We start from the raw sequence: 20,137 nt of genomic DNA, 5'->3' as shown, positions 1-20,137 counted from the left end.
TGATTCTGACCTTTTAGTGAATCACTTAGGTAGATCTTGTATCTCAATGAGTTGCACAGCTGAATTCCAACAAACTTGCGATACCATGTACGTTTCACAAATTGCATTCCAGTGCACTCAGAGTAGGTGTCTGCTTCGAATTTGAATGATGACCAGATAGCATTTTTACCTGTAGGTGAGAGATAATACAGACCATTGCACCGATAAGAAATCTGACTCATTTGTTTTGTAGCAAGCAAGAAGAAACATTTTACCAAAAGATTTCTTTTCACTGGAACATACAAGACCAACTATTACCTTTAAAACCAAGTTATCTTTGACTCTTTATACATCATTCTGAATATACTGTATATACAGCTCAATACAATTACTATTTAATGCTCCAGAAAGAGCTACAAGAACAATGAAAACAAGTGTTTTAGGTAGAAAATATCAGTCAGAACCCAAAATTATAGAGCTGGAATTACACTAAAAGCCTGGAATTAAACCAAAAGTCCAATATTGTCATGCAGTACAGTAGATTTACGTAATTCGTAAAATGCATGCTAGCTATTAATGAAGTAATTAAACTAAGTAATTGAAAAACATACAATCTAAACTTGAAAACGTGAAAACTGTAGGCTAATAATATTGTTGTGTCCAATCTCATTATCATAAAGTCTTCACAAAGATCAGTTTGAAAATACAATGATTAGAAAGCTAAAGTTAAAATTCTTCCTCTTTCTTTGAGCCAGTGAATAAATGTTTACAATCATGATGGTATTTACCAGTTGGAACTTCGCTCACCCGAGGGTCCGCTGCAAGAGAAAAAACGGGCATTAATGCCAGAAATGTTACATAACATTCTATTATTTCCATACTATAGGTATTACATCATTGTCTGGATAAATTGTGTTAAATCTGGTTGAAATAGATTTGAGAAGCCAATGTCTTTTTCCTTTCTAATCAAAATCAAATTTTTTTCAGGTACAGATACATACTTTGAGGGAAACATCACTCTCCTGCATTTGATAAATAGTGCAACATTAAACTACATCATGTTTGCAGTCTGAATTTCTGCCTGCGTTTGCTCACATTTCCACTTGTAATGACACAGGTCTATTAATATGACATTTAACTGCATCCATGCTTTATGTATGTTAAGACTGGACTTCCCCTCTGTACTGTTAGTGATGTTCTGTTTTTCATAAAGACCAAAAGGCCTCGTAAATTATCTGTTGAGTCATGTGTTTTCAGTTAGCTGCTGGCGCTCGGACAGATCTGCTGGATCTGAGCAGCAAGGTAAAAAAAAAAGAGCCAAAAACTCTGTTCAGAGATTAATATAACAAAAACAGGCACATGCTCTGTATGGCATCTTAAGCTTAAAAAAAAATGCACTACTTTTGTATAAAAGCTAATTCAAGTTATTAGCAGCAAGGGAATATCAACAGAGGGTGAAGAGAGTATCATACAGTTTACTTTAGTTCTATTCAATTTACTTTTATTACCTTAGCACTTTTAACGATAAAAGCTCATTTAGCTCACGATTGAAGCTCATTTAGCTCAAAATGGGAGTAAAAAATTCTCTTGTTTTGTTGTTTTGTCTTAGAAAAGTTTTAACAAGAAATGCCAGCTAAACTTAAAAGTACTTAGAATGTTCACTAAGCTCCTAAAATCAACATAACTGCCCTGAAATGTAGCTAGTGTTAGCTAGCTTGTTTTTTTTTTTTTTTTTTGTCACCTCTTTGTTTACTCCTGTTCGTTTGCTAGCTATACTATCAGTACAAGGAGCTAGTTTACTGTAGACATACTGGGGGATAAAAACTCTGTGCTGAAGATGTGTTACAAGTGACTGAAAAAGAAGACATCTGCAAAATTTTTAACGATGTTTCAGAGCTTCGTGTCAGCGTTGGAATCACCTCCATAACCACGGCTCTTTATTTAATCATCAAATAGCTTCTAAAAAAAGCATATTTACTGTCAGGAAAAATATTGAGATATCAACGTAAAGTGAATTTGTAAAAATGACAGAACACTTTTCTCAGAAATGATTTGTGAAGATGAAACTTAAATGTTAACATTCATAATTCCCTTGTGTGAGGTTAATATTGTATTGCAGCCAGCCACTAGAGGGGTCCAGAGATATTTTGGCTTTACTTTTCAATCCCTGTTAGAACATCCACCAAACGCTGTACACAGTCACCGTAATAAGAAGTAATAAGTTCATTTTGAAATTCTTGTTAGTTAGAGTCTTGGAATGAGCACAGGAAAGTCTTAATGATTACAACAGTAGTGTTTAGAAGGTAGAATTCCTTAGCATTCTACTAAGATTATCCACTGAAACTAAAATCTAAGACATAAACTGTTTTATAAATCATCTTTAGTTTTTTTGTCTTAAGGTAACTGGCTTGACCAAACTAGGAATATCAAGATAATTTCATGCTGATATTAAATACATGCTATAGCACCTAGCTGGTTGTTACAAATCACAGTGTTTTTGTTTTTTTTATTGTGCTAAATTAAATTAAAATGATCATTTCTGGTCTATTTATTGTGTAAGAGTCCCATAGCTCTTCAAAAAGCAGTACAAAGGTTCTTTTGTAGTGTTCAAAAAGACAGTGAGCTATTCTTAGGACTCCTCAGATGCTTGGGTCTGTGTTTTGCTTAGATTTTGTCTCACTTGTAATTCGCTCTGCATCAACTAATGCGCATATTGAATAAGTATAAACCCAAGGCATCACAATAATAAATACTGTTGAGGTACACGCTCAGAAAAGTACAGCCAATCCCTGGTTTTCCATCTTGTTTCCTGTTTGCTTGGTTTTTGTTTTGTCGTTTGATTTAAACAGAAGTCTTGGCTGACAGCTGATTGGTCACCACTAAATCAGGCCATCCAGCATTGGACGGTGTTAAAATAAACACAGGGCTTTAACCTGGATTGCAGTGGAGTATGGCATGTTAAATAGAAACACATCTGGTGCAATCAACCTTGCAATTAAATACTTTGTCTTGAAGTATTTGTAGTGAATTCATAAAATCTTAGTGTGGTTTTGTGGTTCTTGGAAAGCAAGGCTTTGGCCAGAGAACCGGCGCTATATAAGAGTATGGATAATAGATGAAGTAATGAGGACTCCAGGCTCCTCTTCGTACCCGACTCAGTGCTGAAGGATACCGAGTCACTGGAGGGTCCTGAACCAAGCTCATTCTTAGGCGTTACTTTGAACTCGTAACTAAAAAAAAAAACATGAGGAAAAAGTATGACTTTGCTATAGTGTAAGACTCAGTGAGTTAGAAACAGACAGATACAATGAGTGTTCAGCATGTGTACCTGCTCTCTGGTTTCAGGTTTTCCACAGCTGTATGTGTCTGATTGGTTTTTACAACAGATACGACGCGTCCATTTGGACTTTTAACAGAGGAAGTGACCTCATATTCTGTGAATCAAATTATAGATGACAAGAATTAGTAAAAAGTATCCAATTTTACTATGTATGTATAGTCTTTTTATTTTTATAAACCTGCAACTAAGCCTATTAATTATAAATGAAAAAAAAAACAACTGTAAATTGTACACATTTGTATTAATCCCAGATTAGTACCACAGATTATTGACGTAAAAAAATACAATCCATTTGCAAAGAAAAGAAGGTTAGCAATAAAGTTAAGTAAACCAACATTACTTTCTGAGTACCATAAACTTCAGTTGCACAAAAAAACATAAATACATGAATGTTATTTAAGTGAATCGATTATTTTTTATCAGTTAATGGACTAATATTAAATCCGAAGCACCCTGCATAAATGAATTAAGTAATCTTAAAATGATGTTCTAAGTAAAATGTTTGTAGTAGTTAGTTGGCCAAATGAAGACACGTCTATATTGACTAAATATTTAGAGCTACTGACCTCATCAACAGTTATGTAAATAAATTGAATTGAACTGAATTGAATTGAATGAGCTATTTTTGTATGATTGTTAACTTTAGGTAATGCTGTACATTAGTTAATATTTTCATTCGTGTCATATATCTTAATGACAAATGTCACTGCAGAAACTCATTACTGCTTTAAACTCTTCAAAATATTTAACTTGCTATCAATGTCCATCCATCTATCTAAGAAAAATGAAACATGTATTAAATAAATACACAGTGTACCTGTTGTCTCATTGTCTGTTTTTTCCCAGTCAATTATAACGAATGAGGGACATCCTTCCACAGTAACCACAGTGACGTTGCTAGGAGGAGTCTTGGGTGGGCCTGTGATGTTTGTTACCCCATTCTCCTCATCAGGAAAGTAGCTGAGAGCGTGAGTGACAGAACACGGCTTTTCTGGAGGCTTGTCTATCTGATAGATCACATGAGGTGCTGCAAACACACAGAGGATCAGAGCTCAGACACTACATCTTTAAAGAATATGAGAAGGCTGAAGAAATATACAGCAAATTATTTTTGTGCATTTTGTGCATTTGTGCAAATGAATTATTTAATTATTAATTATTCTTATTAATACAATTATGTGTTGTGTATTTATTATTATTATTATTATTATTATTATTATTATTATTATTATTAAAATTACAGCATTTAATTTTAAATTATTATTATTATATAATTATATATAATTTAATTTAATTATTAATAATCAATTGTATAATTACTGGCCAAATGGATCAAGTTTGTTGAGAGCTAGATTGGAAATCAGACAAAGGCTTTTTTAATTTCTTCACTGTTTACGTCCATGTAATAAAAGCACAACACTGACTTACCTACAAAGCGTTTCTTTCCCATTGGATCCAGATCTGAGATAGGAAGAGAACTGAATACAGAGGAGTTGTCACCCATGTTATACCGGCTACCTGTGAGTTACAGGCCGCAAGAAGATAAACAAGAAGAAAGATGATGAGAAGAAAAGCTCAAACATTTGTCTTCGGTATGTGACAGGATTCTGTTGTTAAGTATATTGAACAATATGTTTTTCAGCTTTTTAAAAATCTGTATCAAAAAAGGGAAAAAAAAAACATTCATGTTCTCCACAACAGTATATATATATATATATATATATATAGATTACATCAGAGATATTTTGGCTTCATACCATTATAGGCAAAAAATGGTGTTGTTGTTGGTGTTGGCTTTTGATCGATCTCAGTGGTAGGTGTAGGAGTTGAAGGTTTCAGAATCGGTATTGCATCCACCACCTTCAAATCGATTACTTTTTCTAATAAAGAATAAAAATGAAAAAAAAAAGAAAAAATCAGCATTTGAAACTAGATTCTTAGGGTGTATTGTCACCTTTAAACGTTTAGATTTGTAACTAAACATACATAATGAGTTTTTCCCTCACCCTTAACTTTGTCCACCTGGTTTATCTGGTTTTTGATTTCATTTGATTCTGGAAAAACAAGATCTGTAATTAAACATTTATTACAGAAATCACACTGTGGATATTAAAGGGAATGAATGTGAATAGCAGGTCCCAAACATTAGAAGAATCAGGAAAAAGAAAAGCATGACTCTTGATAAGGGTACATGCAACATAAAGGCACATACAACATAACGTTGTATCTAAAAGTGCTTCCAGACATATAATAATACTAATATTTTTCTGTTCATGCCCATGTGCTCCACACCCAAGACTTTTTTTTTTTTTTACCTCCAAGCCATTTCCTAAAAGGCAACATACTGTATGTACATTCAACATAGACAATGCAACTGCACTTCACATTGTAGGAAGCAAAGTGCTCTAAAAATGACAAAATGCACCATTAAAATATAATTAATATAATGCTATTATTCCTCACAATATCTTTACAGAAATAGTCAAAAGCATCTGCAACGTCATGCGTGACAAAATTCCATACGGTGTGTTTTTGCCAAAACGAGGTATTCTGGGAAATAATGAGTGTAACGTGTTTGAGATGTTTACAGTCTGTAGCTGTAGATTTCTAAATTCAGGCTATCAGGGCAGTGTCCTTAAAATCAAGGATTAATGCTCAGTGACCAGTCCATGAGCATGGGAAAGTACTGTTTCCAAACCAAAACAATCCAGTCAACACAACAATGTTCAGACATTCTCATATAAGTTGTGATTGATAAGCATTGGCCATGGAGTTGTGTTTCTGTTGTGCTTTATTTTGTTGTGTTTGTTATGGACTGTAAAAGTCCAAGGAGGAGTTCACAGCTATGTTATTCTGTTTATAGACTTCTGTGATTTTTGACTTGTTTGTCAGTGCTAGACTTCAAAAGCCATTATCATTAGTCAATTACAGTATTTTCTGGCATGAAAAGAGCAAAGAAATATTAAAATAGAGGAAAGACTTTAGTGTTGGTTAAGCAACTGGAAATGTTTTATCTGTGAACTATGTGTCATAGTTTTATGACACTTTTCTGGATTACACATTAGTATTTTCTTTGGCCTAGAAGTAGCCTGAAGTCAGTTGTGCAAGAAGCAGACTCTCAGTGGAGATGATCTCACTCATTGTTAGTGCTAAATGGCAACTGGTAGAATTAGGGCAGCATAGAGATAAACCCTGTCAGTAACATTTTGCTATGTGTATTAAGCCCTAACGAGAGAATCGCCCCATTGCCCCTAATGCCCCAGATTTTAACTTCACCTTCAACTTTTAACACCTTTGCATAACTAAAATCAGAGCATCCAGAAATCTTCTAATTTCTTATCTATATTAAAAGATATAAGCAAATATATCCTACAAAAAAAACCTCTTATACATACACAGTACATATCTTATGCACAACATATAATGCCACATTCATTCATTCAGTGACATCGATTATTTCATTAGAATTAATAAAACTCAGCATTAATAAAACATTTTATTTACCAGTCTTTTTTTTATTCCACTTGTGACGTTTGTGATATAACCTCCCCTTATGTTTCTCATCATGGGATGCTGTGGGAAGAGGAAAAATAGACAAAAACATACAACAGTTAAGAAGAAAACATATAAAACCTAAACGTAAGACATTTAATTAATTAATTGATATTATTATTTTATTATAAATGTTTTCTCCAATTAGTATTCAACTGAAAGTACAATATGTAAAGGAAAGATTGTACAAAGAAAAAAAATACACCGCAATCTAAAGCTGATACAAAATTAATACACATCATGTTCATTTTAGTAACCTTTAATTATTAAAAAGAATTCCATTTGTTTCTGATATTAGTAGTAGTCTGGTAGAATTCTGAAATAAAATAAATAAATAAAATAAATAAACCAGCAATTTTGTTTTTGCTATTGTCTAGCTTTCTGCCAGGAAATATCATATTGAGTAAAGAGCCAGTGTAACAAGCAAAGCTGTAATAACAGTTGGTTTACGTAAATATCTAAAAGATGTCCCATTTGTTTACGTAGACTCATAGAAGCTTATATTCATGAGACTCTAAAGTTAGTCTTTATTCATACGTTCATGTCTGTAGTGTTAGAGAGCCTGCATAGATTATAGCAGCCCCGATGAAGTCATAGTTATACCAAATACCCCATTCCACTCATTGCATCAGTCATGGAATAAATATGTGGAGCAACATTGTTTACTAAAGGTGATTTACACAGAATTTATAATCTGATCAGGGGAATGAGTAGAAGACAACATTCTGTACTGACTTGAGCCACTATGAATAAATGTTAATGCCTTAGGGTCTGGTTAGCCCCCATACATCAATTTTTTTAGCATTTATAAATGAGGTATTTAGTAAAATGGTAAACAGATTCGTCATAGTGAGGATATTCCTACCCATTTATTAGAACATGATCATGTGAAACATATCTGCCAAGTCCTCCAATAGCTCTGCCAAAGCTAGAAAAATGAGTTTCGCCAACCCACAATTTAATCCCTTGAGTACATTCTGGAAGCATATAGTCAGTAAAGATAAATGAGAAAAATGTAGAAGTATTATTTATTCAATAGATTTATGGCCCCAACCATTTTGTCACAAGGCCACTATGACAACTGTGTGCATTCTATTCTCAGAAGTTGAGTCCTTTTGAATGAGATAATTAGTGACCGTGAAAGCAGCCCTAGACATTGGCTGGAAGCTGCAGTGTTATAGATAAGACATTAAGCAAGAAATTATGTCATACTGTAAGCCCAATGAGAGGAACCATTAGCTCCAGACAAAGTCTTAATCAAAAAAGACCATGAAAGGTCAGTTTATCTAGAGGGTACACACTTTTCTCAGGTTTGGACAACACAGTATCCAACAATCTATTTAATAGATTCTGGTGGTCTTCAATTAATAATGACGTCATGTTCTCTGTACAATCTTGTCAATCTGTTCTCAATTTAAAACCCCAAACCAGCTGCGATGTGGTTTCTTGGAACCCCTGCCGGTACTGAAACCCCAACAATCACCACAGACTTCAACACAGATGTGCCAGACTCACGAGGATACACCACAGTTATGGTAATCTTTGAAAGATTTTCAGAAGCTTGGATAAGTCTAGATAAGCTGTTCATCACTATAGAGAACATTAAAAAGGGAATTTGCCTATATCTGTAAACAGGTGGATATTTCTCTTCTGGGTTCATTTTTAATCTGAAGGTCAAGCTGATAGACTTAATTAAGATGCTGGAATATGTCTCAAGTGTTCTTGGGATATTAATCAACATGATTGGAGTTCATATAAACAATGAGCAGAAATTCTCTTAAGGGTCCCACTAATAAATACTAAGCATCCCACTTTAGTTGGACTTACAAGCCTGCAAGGGTGGTTAGAGAACTGAACAAACATGGGAACTGGTACATGTCCATCAACATATAGTCAAGTTCCCTGCAAATCAACAATGTATATCCTAACTCTAATTCCAACCTGATCAGATGATCTGGCTCGCCACCTGCAACATCAAACTAGGATTTCCTTAAAAAAAATTGCATTTGATTGACTCTGATTCAAGATTAAAAGACAGTCATTTAATACAGTATTATTTAGATTAAAACTACCTGCATCTTATTACATTGCTCACACTTTCAATGTATTAAAACCTGTTAGCTTTGACTATTAAATATTTGTTCAAATCCATTAATTTGATTGGTCAAACTGCATTCTAAGAGAGTTTATATTTACAACCACTGCCCTGGGTTAAATGGTTAATACACTGATGTAGTGACATCATCAGGGGACATGGCAAATTTTAGGCATAAAACTTCAGACTTAAAATATGAAAGTTCAACAGATAAAAGTGATAAGGAAGATGCTATGCTAATTTTACAAGAAGTGCATTGAATAGAAATGTATAGAAATAAACTGAACATTTGGCCAAAATTGTGTTACTTCTTTAATATTCATTTCTTGTTAATATAACTGTAATTCTGTTAATATGGCTTTAAAATCAATATTGCACTCCCAATTGAGCAGGTTGGGATACTGAATATCATCATAGCTATGAATACCTATGCTACATGCCCCGAGAATTTGTGACTATAGTTGAATCTCAGCCATGCCTATATTCTGTATGACCTCACACTCATTGCATGAAATTGTTTTAGGGGTAGATGAGGAGAAGATGAATAAACAACAGAACATGCACTATACAAATGGCATATTACTAAAAAACTGTGATGCCTTGTTACCCTGTGGATTCCTGACCGAGGTGTTTGAGTAGGTAGGCGGCGACCTTATTGGATTAGGAACAGATACCAGAGAGACTCGCTTCGTAACTGCAGGCGCCGAGGTGCTTGGCACAGAAGTCAAAGGTGAAGACAGATCTTGGCCTAGATAGACATAAACATTTTTAATTTCATGGTGATGAGAAATTACAGTGGTTTTAGTTTGGATGAGGAAGAGGACGGTGCTGGCGAAGTGGAGACAGACAACAAGCTGCTTTTACTCTGTAAGTAAGAATGTGAGGAGGTGCCTGAGAGTCCTGTGGAGACAGACAGTGAAAGCATTGTGGCAGACAGTGCAGTCCTGTATGAGGACAGTGGTGAGGACAGATTAGATGTGAGAATTCCTGGAGAGGTGGTGCTGTTAAAAAAGTTTTTTTGTTTAAACGTTGCTAATAATGAATTAAAGCTGCAGGTACCAGTTCAAGAACAGTACTAACTGGTGCCTGTCATTCACTGTTAATTTCATTCATATTTTTCACTGAAGTATTTCTTTACATTAGCATGATGTGACAAGTGACAGCAAAGTGCAAAAGTTTGGTGATTGGGTGGCAGTGAGGTTTAAAGAACATAGAGTGGGTGTAATACAGTAGTTATAGCACACGTGAAGTGTTTGCATTGTAGGCATGGTGGCTTTTGTGGAAAATAATAAAAAATAATGCTTAAATAATGCAGTTGATGACATAGGTGATGCTTAGCAGCCGTCTCATAATAGCTCAATTTAGGTGTTGTTATGCGACGTAAATTCACAATTGCATGACGTGAAAGACAGTGGTTAGGACCAATAATGCTGGAGCCTCAACACACATTGATATCATTACCCTGGTTCCTATTCGTTGCCCCACTGGCAAGAACAGGCTTTGTATGGTGTCCATCCAGTGATTGGCTCGGAGCTGTGTGACATGGAGAAGCTGTCTCATAAGGGATGAGGATTATATTGCAATTTGAAAAACTCTAATATGCTGCTCTTGTGTCTTACAACAGAGTCTGGGTTATATTCCTGACTTTGGATTATAGGTCTATAAAAGTTTTTGGCCTGAATTTATTGGGACTTTCAGGGGAATTCTTGATCAGATATTTTGGTAAAATTTAGTCATCTAGAAACTTGTGCTTTCTGACTGGCCCAGAGAAGACTCTGCAAAATGTATTTCAGTATACTACTATAATCAGAAGTAATAAAGAACGGATAATAAGCACTATGCTTGTACATTTGCAATCAATGCTTTTTTTAAAATAAAAAAAAAAATACATTAACATAAGTAATAAGTAACAGTAGAATTTACCCATTTTGCTGACTGGGACCTTCTTGTTGACCGGCTTCTTTTCACCCCGAGGAAAGTTTTGTGTGTTAGATTTTTCTGAAGGTGTTTGTACAGGTTGCTTTGGCTTACCCCTGAGGATAGGCTCAGTTTTACCGTTTTTGCATGTGTTGGTGTTACAAAGTTTTCTTGTAGCACTTGTTGGGTGATGGTCAGGTTGTGGAAATTCAGTGCTTAATGTTGTTGTTGTTTCTAACGTTGTGCTAAACTGATGGTGCATATTTGGTTCATGAGTAGACTTTGGGTTGATTATATAATTGTGTTGATGATGGGACCTGACATTAGCTTGTGATTTAGCTGTACTAGATTGGGTTGTGGTTGGTTGGGGTTGAGTTGTGCGGGATAGGTGTGGTCTGGACTTTTGTTTTTTTTTTTTTGGTTTGGTTTGGGTTGTGGTCAGTCTGGGTCGCATTGTTTTTGTTTGGGATTTTGTTGTGTTTTCAGTTGTAATGAAATGGGTTTTCTTGTATTTGGGTAGGATTCTGTCAGGTTGAGGTTGTATTGGGTGGGGCTGAACTTGTGTTTTTGGGGCCTGAGTTTGAGTTGTTGTTCCTGGGTAGTGTATTAATGTGCTATTTGGGATTTGAGTTGCATTGAGTAGTGATCGAGGATGGGCTGAGATTGCAATAGATTGGGTTTGGGCTGAGAGGGGTTGAGACAAGATTGTCATGGGTTGCGGTTGGCCTGTTTTTGGGTAGTCTTTTACTGTGTTAGTTTGGGGTTTAGTTGTGTGGGATGGAGATTGGGTTGCAGTGGGTTTGGGATCAGTTTTATGGGATTGGGATTGGGTTGTAATAGATTGGGGTTGGATTGTTTGGGGTGGAGATTGGGTTGCAGTGGATTTGGGATCAGTTTTATGGGATTGGGATTGGGTTGTATTAGATTGGGGTTGGATTGTTTGGGGTGGAGATTGGGTTGCAGTGGATTTGGGATCAGTTTTATGGGATTGGGATTGGGTTGTAATAGATTGGGGTGGAGATTGGTTTGCAGTGGGTTTGGGATCAGTTTTTTGGGATTGGGTTGTAATAAATTGGGATAGAATTGTGTGGGGTGGGGATTGGCTTGCAATGGCTTTAGGATGAGTTATATCCAATTGGGATTGAGATGTGATGGGTTCAAGTGTTGTAAACTTGTTTTGAGTAATTTCGAGTTGGTCTTTGGCTGTGTTGTGTTGGGACTGATTTATACTTGTTTTAGGCTGAATTGTATAGGATTGTGGTGACCTGGTCTTGGGGCGGACTGTACTAATCGAGTATTTGTCCATTTTATGTGTGTTCTTGGTAGTTGTGCTGAATTTTGTTGTGCTGGCCTCGGGTTGGGAATGAATTTTGTTGTGATGTTGGGTCTTTATCTTTTTGGTTGCATTGAGTTTTGCTTTGACTGTGCTAGATATAGTCTTGATTCTCTCGGTCTGTGATTTGGGAGTGTTGAATAGAGTTTTACTTATGATCAGTTGGGTTTGGGTTGAATGAAGTGATTGGAGGGTTGTAATTAAAAGAGATGATTCAGTAGAATGGTTAGTTTTAAGAATATTTGTGTTTCCTGTATTAATCATTGATGTGTAAGATGAGGTAAAGTTCTGGGTCAAGAACAATGAATCTTCAGAAGGACGTGAAGTTCTTATGCCATCGCTTCCTGCTCCTGTTCAAAGAAGAGATATGACAGTGCCTTATAGTGTGTGTGTGTGTGTGTGTGTGTGTGTGTGTGTGTTTGCAGATAGACATTATGCTTGTTCTGCCTTTATGAATATTCAGCCTTGCGTCAATAGTTGGGAGACAAATTTCCACCTCTAAAGGAAGCTGAAGTTGGCTTTTTCACATGTTCAAAGCACTCTCACTGCAATGCATATTTAAATTTCTTTAACAGTTCAACAATTTTATGAGATTACTATTTCATATATTAGTCCTGTGTTTTTAGTTGTTTTTACAACTGTCGCCTAAAACTCCAATAGTAAAGTGGAACTTTGTCTCCCTGCTCCATTTGAGTGAGAGCTGAGAATGAGAGTGGACCTGTGGAAAAAAATTCTTGGATAAAGATCAAGCAGAAAAAGAACCAACATTAGCATTCTCCAACATGAGATTTTTTGATGTGCACAAAGAAATGTTATATACATACAGTGAACACTTAATTATGTGTACCTACCTTGTAGCTAAACTTATTAGCTATTTTCTCAACTTTTGTGGCTTGTTAGTATTTCAGGAACAGTGAAATTGGCATTTTAAGCACTGTATTCTCACTGGTTCAGTTTGTAATACACACTGTGATCATAACTGTAGGTGTAGCTCTACTCGGTGTATCACTACTACAATGCATCTATATGGCAGTCACACATGACAAACTGGTCAGTTAATGAAGGTACAAGGTATGCATACTTAATAACCTCTTAATGGCCACTGAGTGTACACTATTATGCATCATCATACATATTCATCAATTGTGGAGTATTTCATTAGTTTTGTGTTTGGGTATAAAATGTTACATGATCAAAAAGTGTAAAGTGATCATTTGACTGGTAAGTAAAGCACAATGTTCTTTCAACAAGCAAAACCAAGATATTACTACACGATAAGCATTATAGCATGTAAATGAGTGCTTTGGAAAATGTTCCATTGCATATCATTATAAAGAAATCACTATAGACAAAAGTATTTTATGTAATAGTAAGACAGATGGAGAATAATTAAATGTAAAACTTTAAAAATACAGTACATTATATACAGTGCTTACAAAAGACATTTTGTAAAATCAGGTGGTATATGATTGTTGGTATATTTTCATTACCCAGAGTTACCCTTGGAATCGGAGGAGGTGCTGTGTGTCTGAGGAGGAGCGATGGTCTGTGCTCAGTCACATTGGGCAAAACTGCAGAGTGAAGCATCACAGTAAATCAGAGATTTGATAAATAGTTATATTGAATATAAATATACTGTATATAAATATAAGAAATATCGAAATGTCAAATGTTTTTCCAGGAAATTACCATTATTTTAACATAGTAACTGTTGCTATGCATAATTTCAGCCCTCATCTACGGTGGCCGAGAAGTGCAAAACACATTAACAAATCCGAAAACAAATGAACAAATCCGAAAACAAATGAACAAATCCGAATACACATTAACAAATCCGAAAACAAATTAACAAATCCGAAAACAAATTAACAAATCCCAAAACACATTAACAAATTAACAAATCCGAAAACACATTAACAAATCCGAAAACAAATGAACAAATCCCAAAACACATTAACAAATCCCAAAACACATTAACAAATTAACAAATCCGAAAACACATTAACAAATCCGAAAACAAATGAACAAATCCGAATACACATTAACAATTTGTTTTCGGATTTGTTAGTGTTTTCGGATTTGTTAATTTGTTTTCAGATTTGTTAATTTGTTTTCGGAATTGTTAATGTGTTTTCGGATTTGTTAATTTGTTTTCAGATTTGTTAATTTGTTTTCGGATTTGTTAATGTGTTTTCGGATTTGTTAATTTGTTTTGCACTTCTTGGCCACCGTACTCATCCACCCCATACATCAATAGAAAGGAACTAGGTCTACAGCAGAGCATGATTATGAAAATAGTGGACCATTACTGTATAAGACACAGCACTGTTGTAATTTTTTAAGCACTGTATTCATGCTGCTACATATAGGAATACACACTGTATGATCTGAAACATAAGTAACACTTCTACTGTGGTCACAACCCAGCAATTATATTAAATTGTCTGAGACACTTGTACCAGTACCACATACGCCGCTACAGAAACACTAACAGTAACACTTTTACTATCAGTCCATCACCCAGAACATTCCTGGAGACAATTGTGATATAAACAGCCATTGTAATTCTCATTACCTTGCATTACCCTCTGCGTAGGCGAAGGTCCTGGTTGTCTGAGGACAGAGGTCGGTCTGCTCTGAGTCACAACTGGACAGTGGAGTGTATGAAAGTGAATCAGATATTTGATAAATATGAAGGTTTCCTTATAATTTTTTTTATGAATGGAGACATCGTACCAGGCAATGATTTGGAGAAAGTTTGAGGGCTTTCAGTTATGGGCTTCTGTAGGAAAAAGAAGTCTGGACTTACAAAGAAAAACAGAAAGGAGAGAAACACAAAGACAAGACGAAGAAACAAGAAACAAAGAAACAGAGAGAAAGTTTTCTGTTGATATGATAGACTTACATCAGGGCTCAAATAGATCTCAGGCTTCAGAGGTTTATGAATGTCTACAGATGAGAAAAGAGAACAAGCACGTGTCATTAAGCAGTTTCTGAGTATGTGTTTGACTCATGATGCAGTCCTGGAGCAATAAAGCAGTACTGTATGGAAACTGTTCGTGCAACAAATTTGAATTTAGGACTATGAAAAAATTGTGAGGTTAGATTAGCATAATCTAGCATTTTGTTGCAGATGCAGAACATCAACTGAGCTCAGTAAGCCAAGTTGGCTCTGTGTGACAAAAAGAGAGGCAAACGTACGGAAAACCATTATTTCTTGGGCTGTTATTTCCATACAGTGTATTTTGAAGTTGGTATCATTAGAAGATAAGTAAAAGGGTTATAACAATTGCTTTTTATACTATTTCAAACAACCAAAGCACCATGTTACTAAATCATATATCATCAAATCGAATATCAAAATATCAAACAACTTTATTTTTTTTTCATAAACTCTTCTCACTTTCTGTTTAATAAACCTATCTTGATGACATATTGCTGAGTCTGAAGTTATTTCACATTTGATAAAAACACAACCAGTGAGATTAATTAGATGAACTTGCTGATCTGACTCATGCACTCTTAACGTTAAGCATCACTCCCTGCATGTGCATAACTTTGGACTGTGATATTTAATGTGCTTATAAATAAAGATCTTCTGAAGAATAGAGGACTTCTGATAAAAGATAAGATAAAACATAACTGCCCCCTGTTTTTTTCCCCTCTGAAAAACAACTGGACCTTATTATTTCTGTGATGCAGCTACCATGAAATTTTGTTACTGATGGTGCCAGAACACCGAACCGATTCATTCCGGCACAATTTAACCCTGAATACATACACAGTACTAGCCTCATTGGCTATTTTATCAAGAACACCTGCCATATATTGTATTGGAGAATTTTCTGAGTATAATATTGTATAGTAGTCCTGGAAAACCTACTGGATGTCACAAAAAAGTAATATTATGACACTTATATTAAGAAACCATACATATGTTGTTATTCTTTCAGCTGCTTCCTGTTCGGGGTGGCCACAGTGGATCATCTGCTCCACATATTTGATTTGGCACAGGTTTTACAATGGATGCCCTTCCTGACATAACCCCCCCCCCATTTTATCCAGGCTTGGGACCAACACTGACAGTTAGCTCTTCAGCAGCTGGGTTAGCTCCCTTCCTGGGAATCGAACCCGAGCCACAACAATGAGAGTGCAGGAGCCTGCTTCTAAACCACTAGAGGCTAAGAAACCATACATATTTTATTCTTATTTAATTTATATTCTTATATGTTCACTTCCTTATTATAGCAAACTATTTGCTATAAAACAAAAAATATTTAAAAAATTGCCATGTGAAGGGTTTTCCCAGGCTTCCACACAAATTCTTGTTGTTATGCATTGTTTATCAGCCCTCAACCACAGCACACCAGAATACCTATGAGACTAGAAGACCATTATTGTATTGGGCACAACAGAAGACACACTGTGTGATCTGAATTGTAGGTTTAACCCACTTCCACTGTTCGCTTTGTTTGCAAATTTCATTTGCATTCTTTTGCACAATATTCTTGGGTCTTTATGTGAATGAAAGACAGGTAGAGAGAAAAGGAGGAGTTGTGTGGGAAAACAGAAAAGAACTAGTTTTTCTTTATAATCAGGTGTTCAAGAAATCAAAAATGAAACACATTATTGTAATTTTCATTACCTTGAGTTACGCTCTGTGTAGGAGGAGGTTCTGAGGGACTGAGGAGGGAAGCTGATCTGCTCTGAGTCACACTGTGCAGAACTGCATAATGAAGCATTGCACAGTGAATCAGATATTTGATAAATATTATATCATTTATAGTCTCTTAATGTTTTTTTTTTTTTTTTTTGGAATGGAGAAATCATCTTACCAGGCACTGATGGAGAGAACGTTTGAGGTATTTCAGTGACGGGCTTCTGTAAGAGAGAGAAATCTAGACTTATAAAGAAGAAGAGAAAGAAGAAACAAAAAGAAAGTAAAGAGAAAGCAACAAAGAGACATGTGGAAAAGAACTTACTGCATTTGACAGATTTATCTTAGGCCTCAGAGGGTTCTCAGGCTTCAGTGGTTTAGGAATGACTACATCTTTTGCTGAGAAAAGAGAATAATGTGTGATTATGCAATTAAAATGTTTTTAATTAGCCATCATTAGCTGAATCTAATTTCTATCTTATTAATTCTCATTTGAATTTCTGAATCAGTGCAGTCACCCTATCATGTCACCTGCAGCAATGAACTTCCAATCCCAGCAGTCACCACAGACTATAAACTTGTCACTTGTTTGTAGAACACAAAGCTCAAACTCCACAGTGTATAAAACCTGGTCCACATCAGAAATGGTGATGAATAGAAAACCATGTTTAATACCTCTAGAGTTCACTATGAGTACTGCATAATGTCATACAGTATGTGCTCTCTAGAGTCACCTCTGTATTCCAGTACCTCAACAACAATATTTTTTTTGTTGCAGTGGCCTACATTGATTAGCTTCTTATCTACTGTCCAATCTCTGGAGGCTACTTAAATCTATACAAGTGCAAATATATGCAAATGTGAGTTTTATCACAATACCATCGCATTTGCGAAGCACATTATAGGCACTGAGGGAGTGACTATGGATCAGGACAAAGTTACTGTGGATGTGAACTGGCCCTATCTACTGGCTCTTTCTATTGCTGCTTCATTCGAGGCTTCAGGTCCATAGTGAACCCCTCATGTCACTCCTCAGTGGGGGAACTAAGCATCTGGCTAAGAAAGCCATGACTCAACAACAAGTTGTGTTCACTTCGCTCCTGAGTCCCAAGATAGCACCAACAGCAGCACCACATGCCCCTGTGCCATATCCCTCTCCTAGACCTTAGTCATTGTAGAGTTTATTTTCAACCATGTCTTCCATGGTCTACGTTCCCCACAATACACACATATTCCCACACTCACAGTCACACAGCTACTAATTGAACACACCTACAGTATCTTCATTCATTGTGTTGCTTCCTGTTCTATCGGGTTTCTTGTATTTTTGCCTTTGCCTCTGGTAACCTGTTTATACTTGATTGTTTGTCTACACTGCCTGTTTTTTGACTTCATTTTTTGGACTTTCTGCCTGTTTCATATTTCATCAAAAGTGTTTCTCGTTTCCTTTTGTTTACGATTAGAAATCAAAAGAAGATTGGGTCTGTGATCACTGCTGTTGGCTCAACTTTTCCACCCCAAGGGTTTCCGATGGTCCAGATGAACCAACCAAAAGATTAACCAAAACCTCCTCATCTAAACTCTCACTGGAGTGAAAATGAAAAGCAAGAAGCATACTATGAAGTTAAACAAAAAACGAGAAAAATAGTATATCATACTTTAGGGAGTAGTGTATAAAGTTCTATTCAAGATGTTAAACATCCTAGCAAGCAGAAGTATGAAGTGGAAGCTGCATCACATCACCCAAGCACTATTTTGTCAAGGTTCTACAAGTGTTACTGTTATGTCAAAGTAAGAATAGTAAAAAATAGAAAAAAGTGTGAAAAGACTGAAGAGGACGTCCCAATGGACATCTTACAACAGGTTTATATCAAGCTATTAATAATAAAAATATAACCACTCTTGCCATGACCAATCATCATATCCTTCCACAGAATTGTCCTCATCATGGCTGCAGTGAGAGTGAAGAGGATTTTTAGGCCAGGGCCATGGCAAAGGGTGTTACAGGAAAAAATGTTCAGAGCCACCAGGAAGAGGCTGGGTGTGCTCACTATTTGTATGTTGGCATACCTGTTTGTCAGAGTGGTAATGTGACATATTTGCTTAGTCAGTATCAGAAGATATACAGTCATTTTAAAAAACTGGCATATGATTTTTGTGATATAATTATGTCAGATTTATTTCAACCTTTATTGTACTATAGAATACAGCAAATTTGTTACAGCACATTTTGTTTGTAAGACTAATCTTCGTTTAACAATTTTTTTTTACCTCTTTCTTGCAAAACACATTTTTTATAGGATTTAGATCTGGGCTCTGATTGGACCATTCCAAAACATTGATTTTTGTGTTCTTGAACCATTCCTCTGTTGACTCGAATTTGTGGTCTGAGAGAGGCTTACATGTTTTGTGGTCTGAGAGAGGCATGAATGTTTTGCCCTGCGATGGGTTGGCACTCCGTCCAGGGTGTATCCTGCCTTGATGCCCGATGACGCCTGAGATAGGCACAGGCTCCCCGTGACCCGAGGTAGTTCGGATAAGCGGTAGAAAATGAATGAATGAAAAAAAGAGAGGCTTACAGGTTTTGGTCTAAAATTTGGAGCTATCCATGGTTCCTTCTATCTTGCGTAAGGGCCCCATTGCATGACGCTGCCACCACCATGTTTCATCATGGGTATGGAATGCTTTGGAAAAATTAATTGTCATATTTTTGTGCTGAATATATTTTAGAAGTATGCCCTAAATGTTGATCTCAGAGGATTTATACATTTTCAAATCTGATTCATAGTTTTGGTAAAAATTAGGCAGAAATTCTTTTCCAATTTTCACCACTTAAATTAAACTTTTCTTACATTTTCTCCTTGGCCTGTGTTCCAACCCTCTCTTTAGAAATACCTTTCAGCAATGAGATACTGAAAATGCTTTGTAAGCTCTTTAAGTGTCATAGCATCATCAGTCAGATAAAAACAAAAAGATTTCTCCTGCAGAAACAGCTGATGTTTATTTGGGGGTTAATCAGAATTACTTAATTGATGACAGATATATAATATTTTAAACTTTTGAACATGAGTTGGATTGTGATAGGTTAATAAAAACTTTTCTATTTGTTTTTCACTTGGATTTAGTTGGTTGCTATATCACATTAAAGGTGGAAAAAGATCTGACATTGTTTTGTTTTTAGACAAATGTGTGTAGACAAAAGCCTATTTCGATATATCTATATTTTTGCACCTCATGGATCGTGGATCAAGACAGAAAATACAG

At 35.7% G+C, this 20,137-nt stretch overlaps 1 protein-coding gene across 3 annotated transcripts in view; it reads right to left on the bottom strand.

The window, feature by feature from the left end:
• The window catches only part of LOC132849961 (target of Nesh-SH3), a 37,607-nt gene that overhangs the window by 2,896 nt on the left and 14,574 nt on the right, over nt 1-20,137 (bottom strand). For 2 of the 3 annotated variants that reach the window (XM_060875996.1, XM_060875997.1), the window contains exons 10-28: nt 17,199-17,272; nt 17,052-17,097; nt 16,862-16,942; nt 15,122-15,165; nt 14,953-14,998; nt 14,792-14,863; nt 13,707-13,787; nt 10,890-12,566; nt 10,428-10,499; nt 9,574-9,714; nt 6,824-6,892; nt 5,326-5,373; nt 5,077-5,199; nt 4,748-4,837; nt 4,137-4,346; nt 3,308-3,413; nt 3,130-3,209; nt 768-797; nt 11-169 (exon numbers count right to left, since the gene is read on the bottom strand). In XM_060875996.1, coding sequence (XP_060731979.1) covers nt 11-169; nt 768-797; nt 3,130-3,209; nt 3,308-3,413; nt 4,137-4,346; nt 4,748-4,837; nt 5,077-5,199; nt 5,326-5,373; nt 6,824-6,892; nt 9,574-9,714; nt 10,428-10,499; nt 10,890-12,566; nt 13,707-13,787; nt 14,792-14,863; nt 14,953-14,998; nt 15,122-15,165; nt 16,862-16,942; nt 17,052-17,097; nt 17,199-17,272 — 3,249 coding nt within the window. The remainder of the gene's footprint in view (nt 1-10; nt 170-767; nt 798-3,129; nt 3,210-3,307; nt 3,414-4,136; nt 4,347-4,747; nt 4,838-5,076; nt 5,200-5,325; nt 5,374-6,823; nt 6,893-9,573; nt 9,715-10,427; nt 10,500-10,889; nt 12,567-13,706; nt 13,788-14,791; nt 14,864-14,952; nt 14,999-15,121; nt 15,166-16,861; nt 16,943-17,051; nt 17,098-17,198; nt 17,273-20,137) is intronic. The other variant, XM_060875998.1, reaches the window with a different exon arrangement.

This window comes from Tachysurus vachellii, chromosome 8 (assembly GCF_030014155.1).
Source record: "Tachysurus vachellii isolate PV-2020 chromosome 8, HZAU_Pvac_v1, whole genome shotgun sequence".
Taxonomy (NCBI): domain Eukaryota; kingdom Metazoa; phylum Chordata; class Actinopteri; order Siluriformes; family Bagridae; genus Tachysurus; species Tachysurus vachellii.
This window is presented reverse-complemented; position numbering and strand designations above follow the sequence as displayed.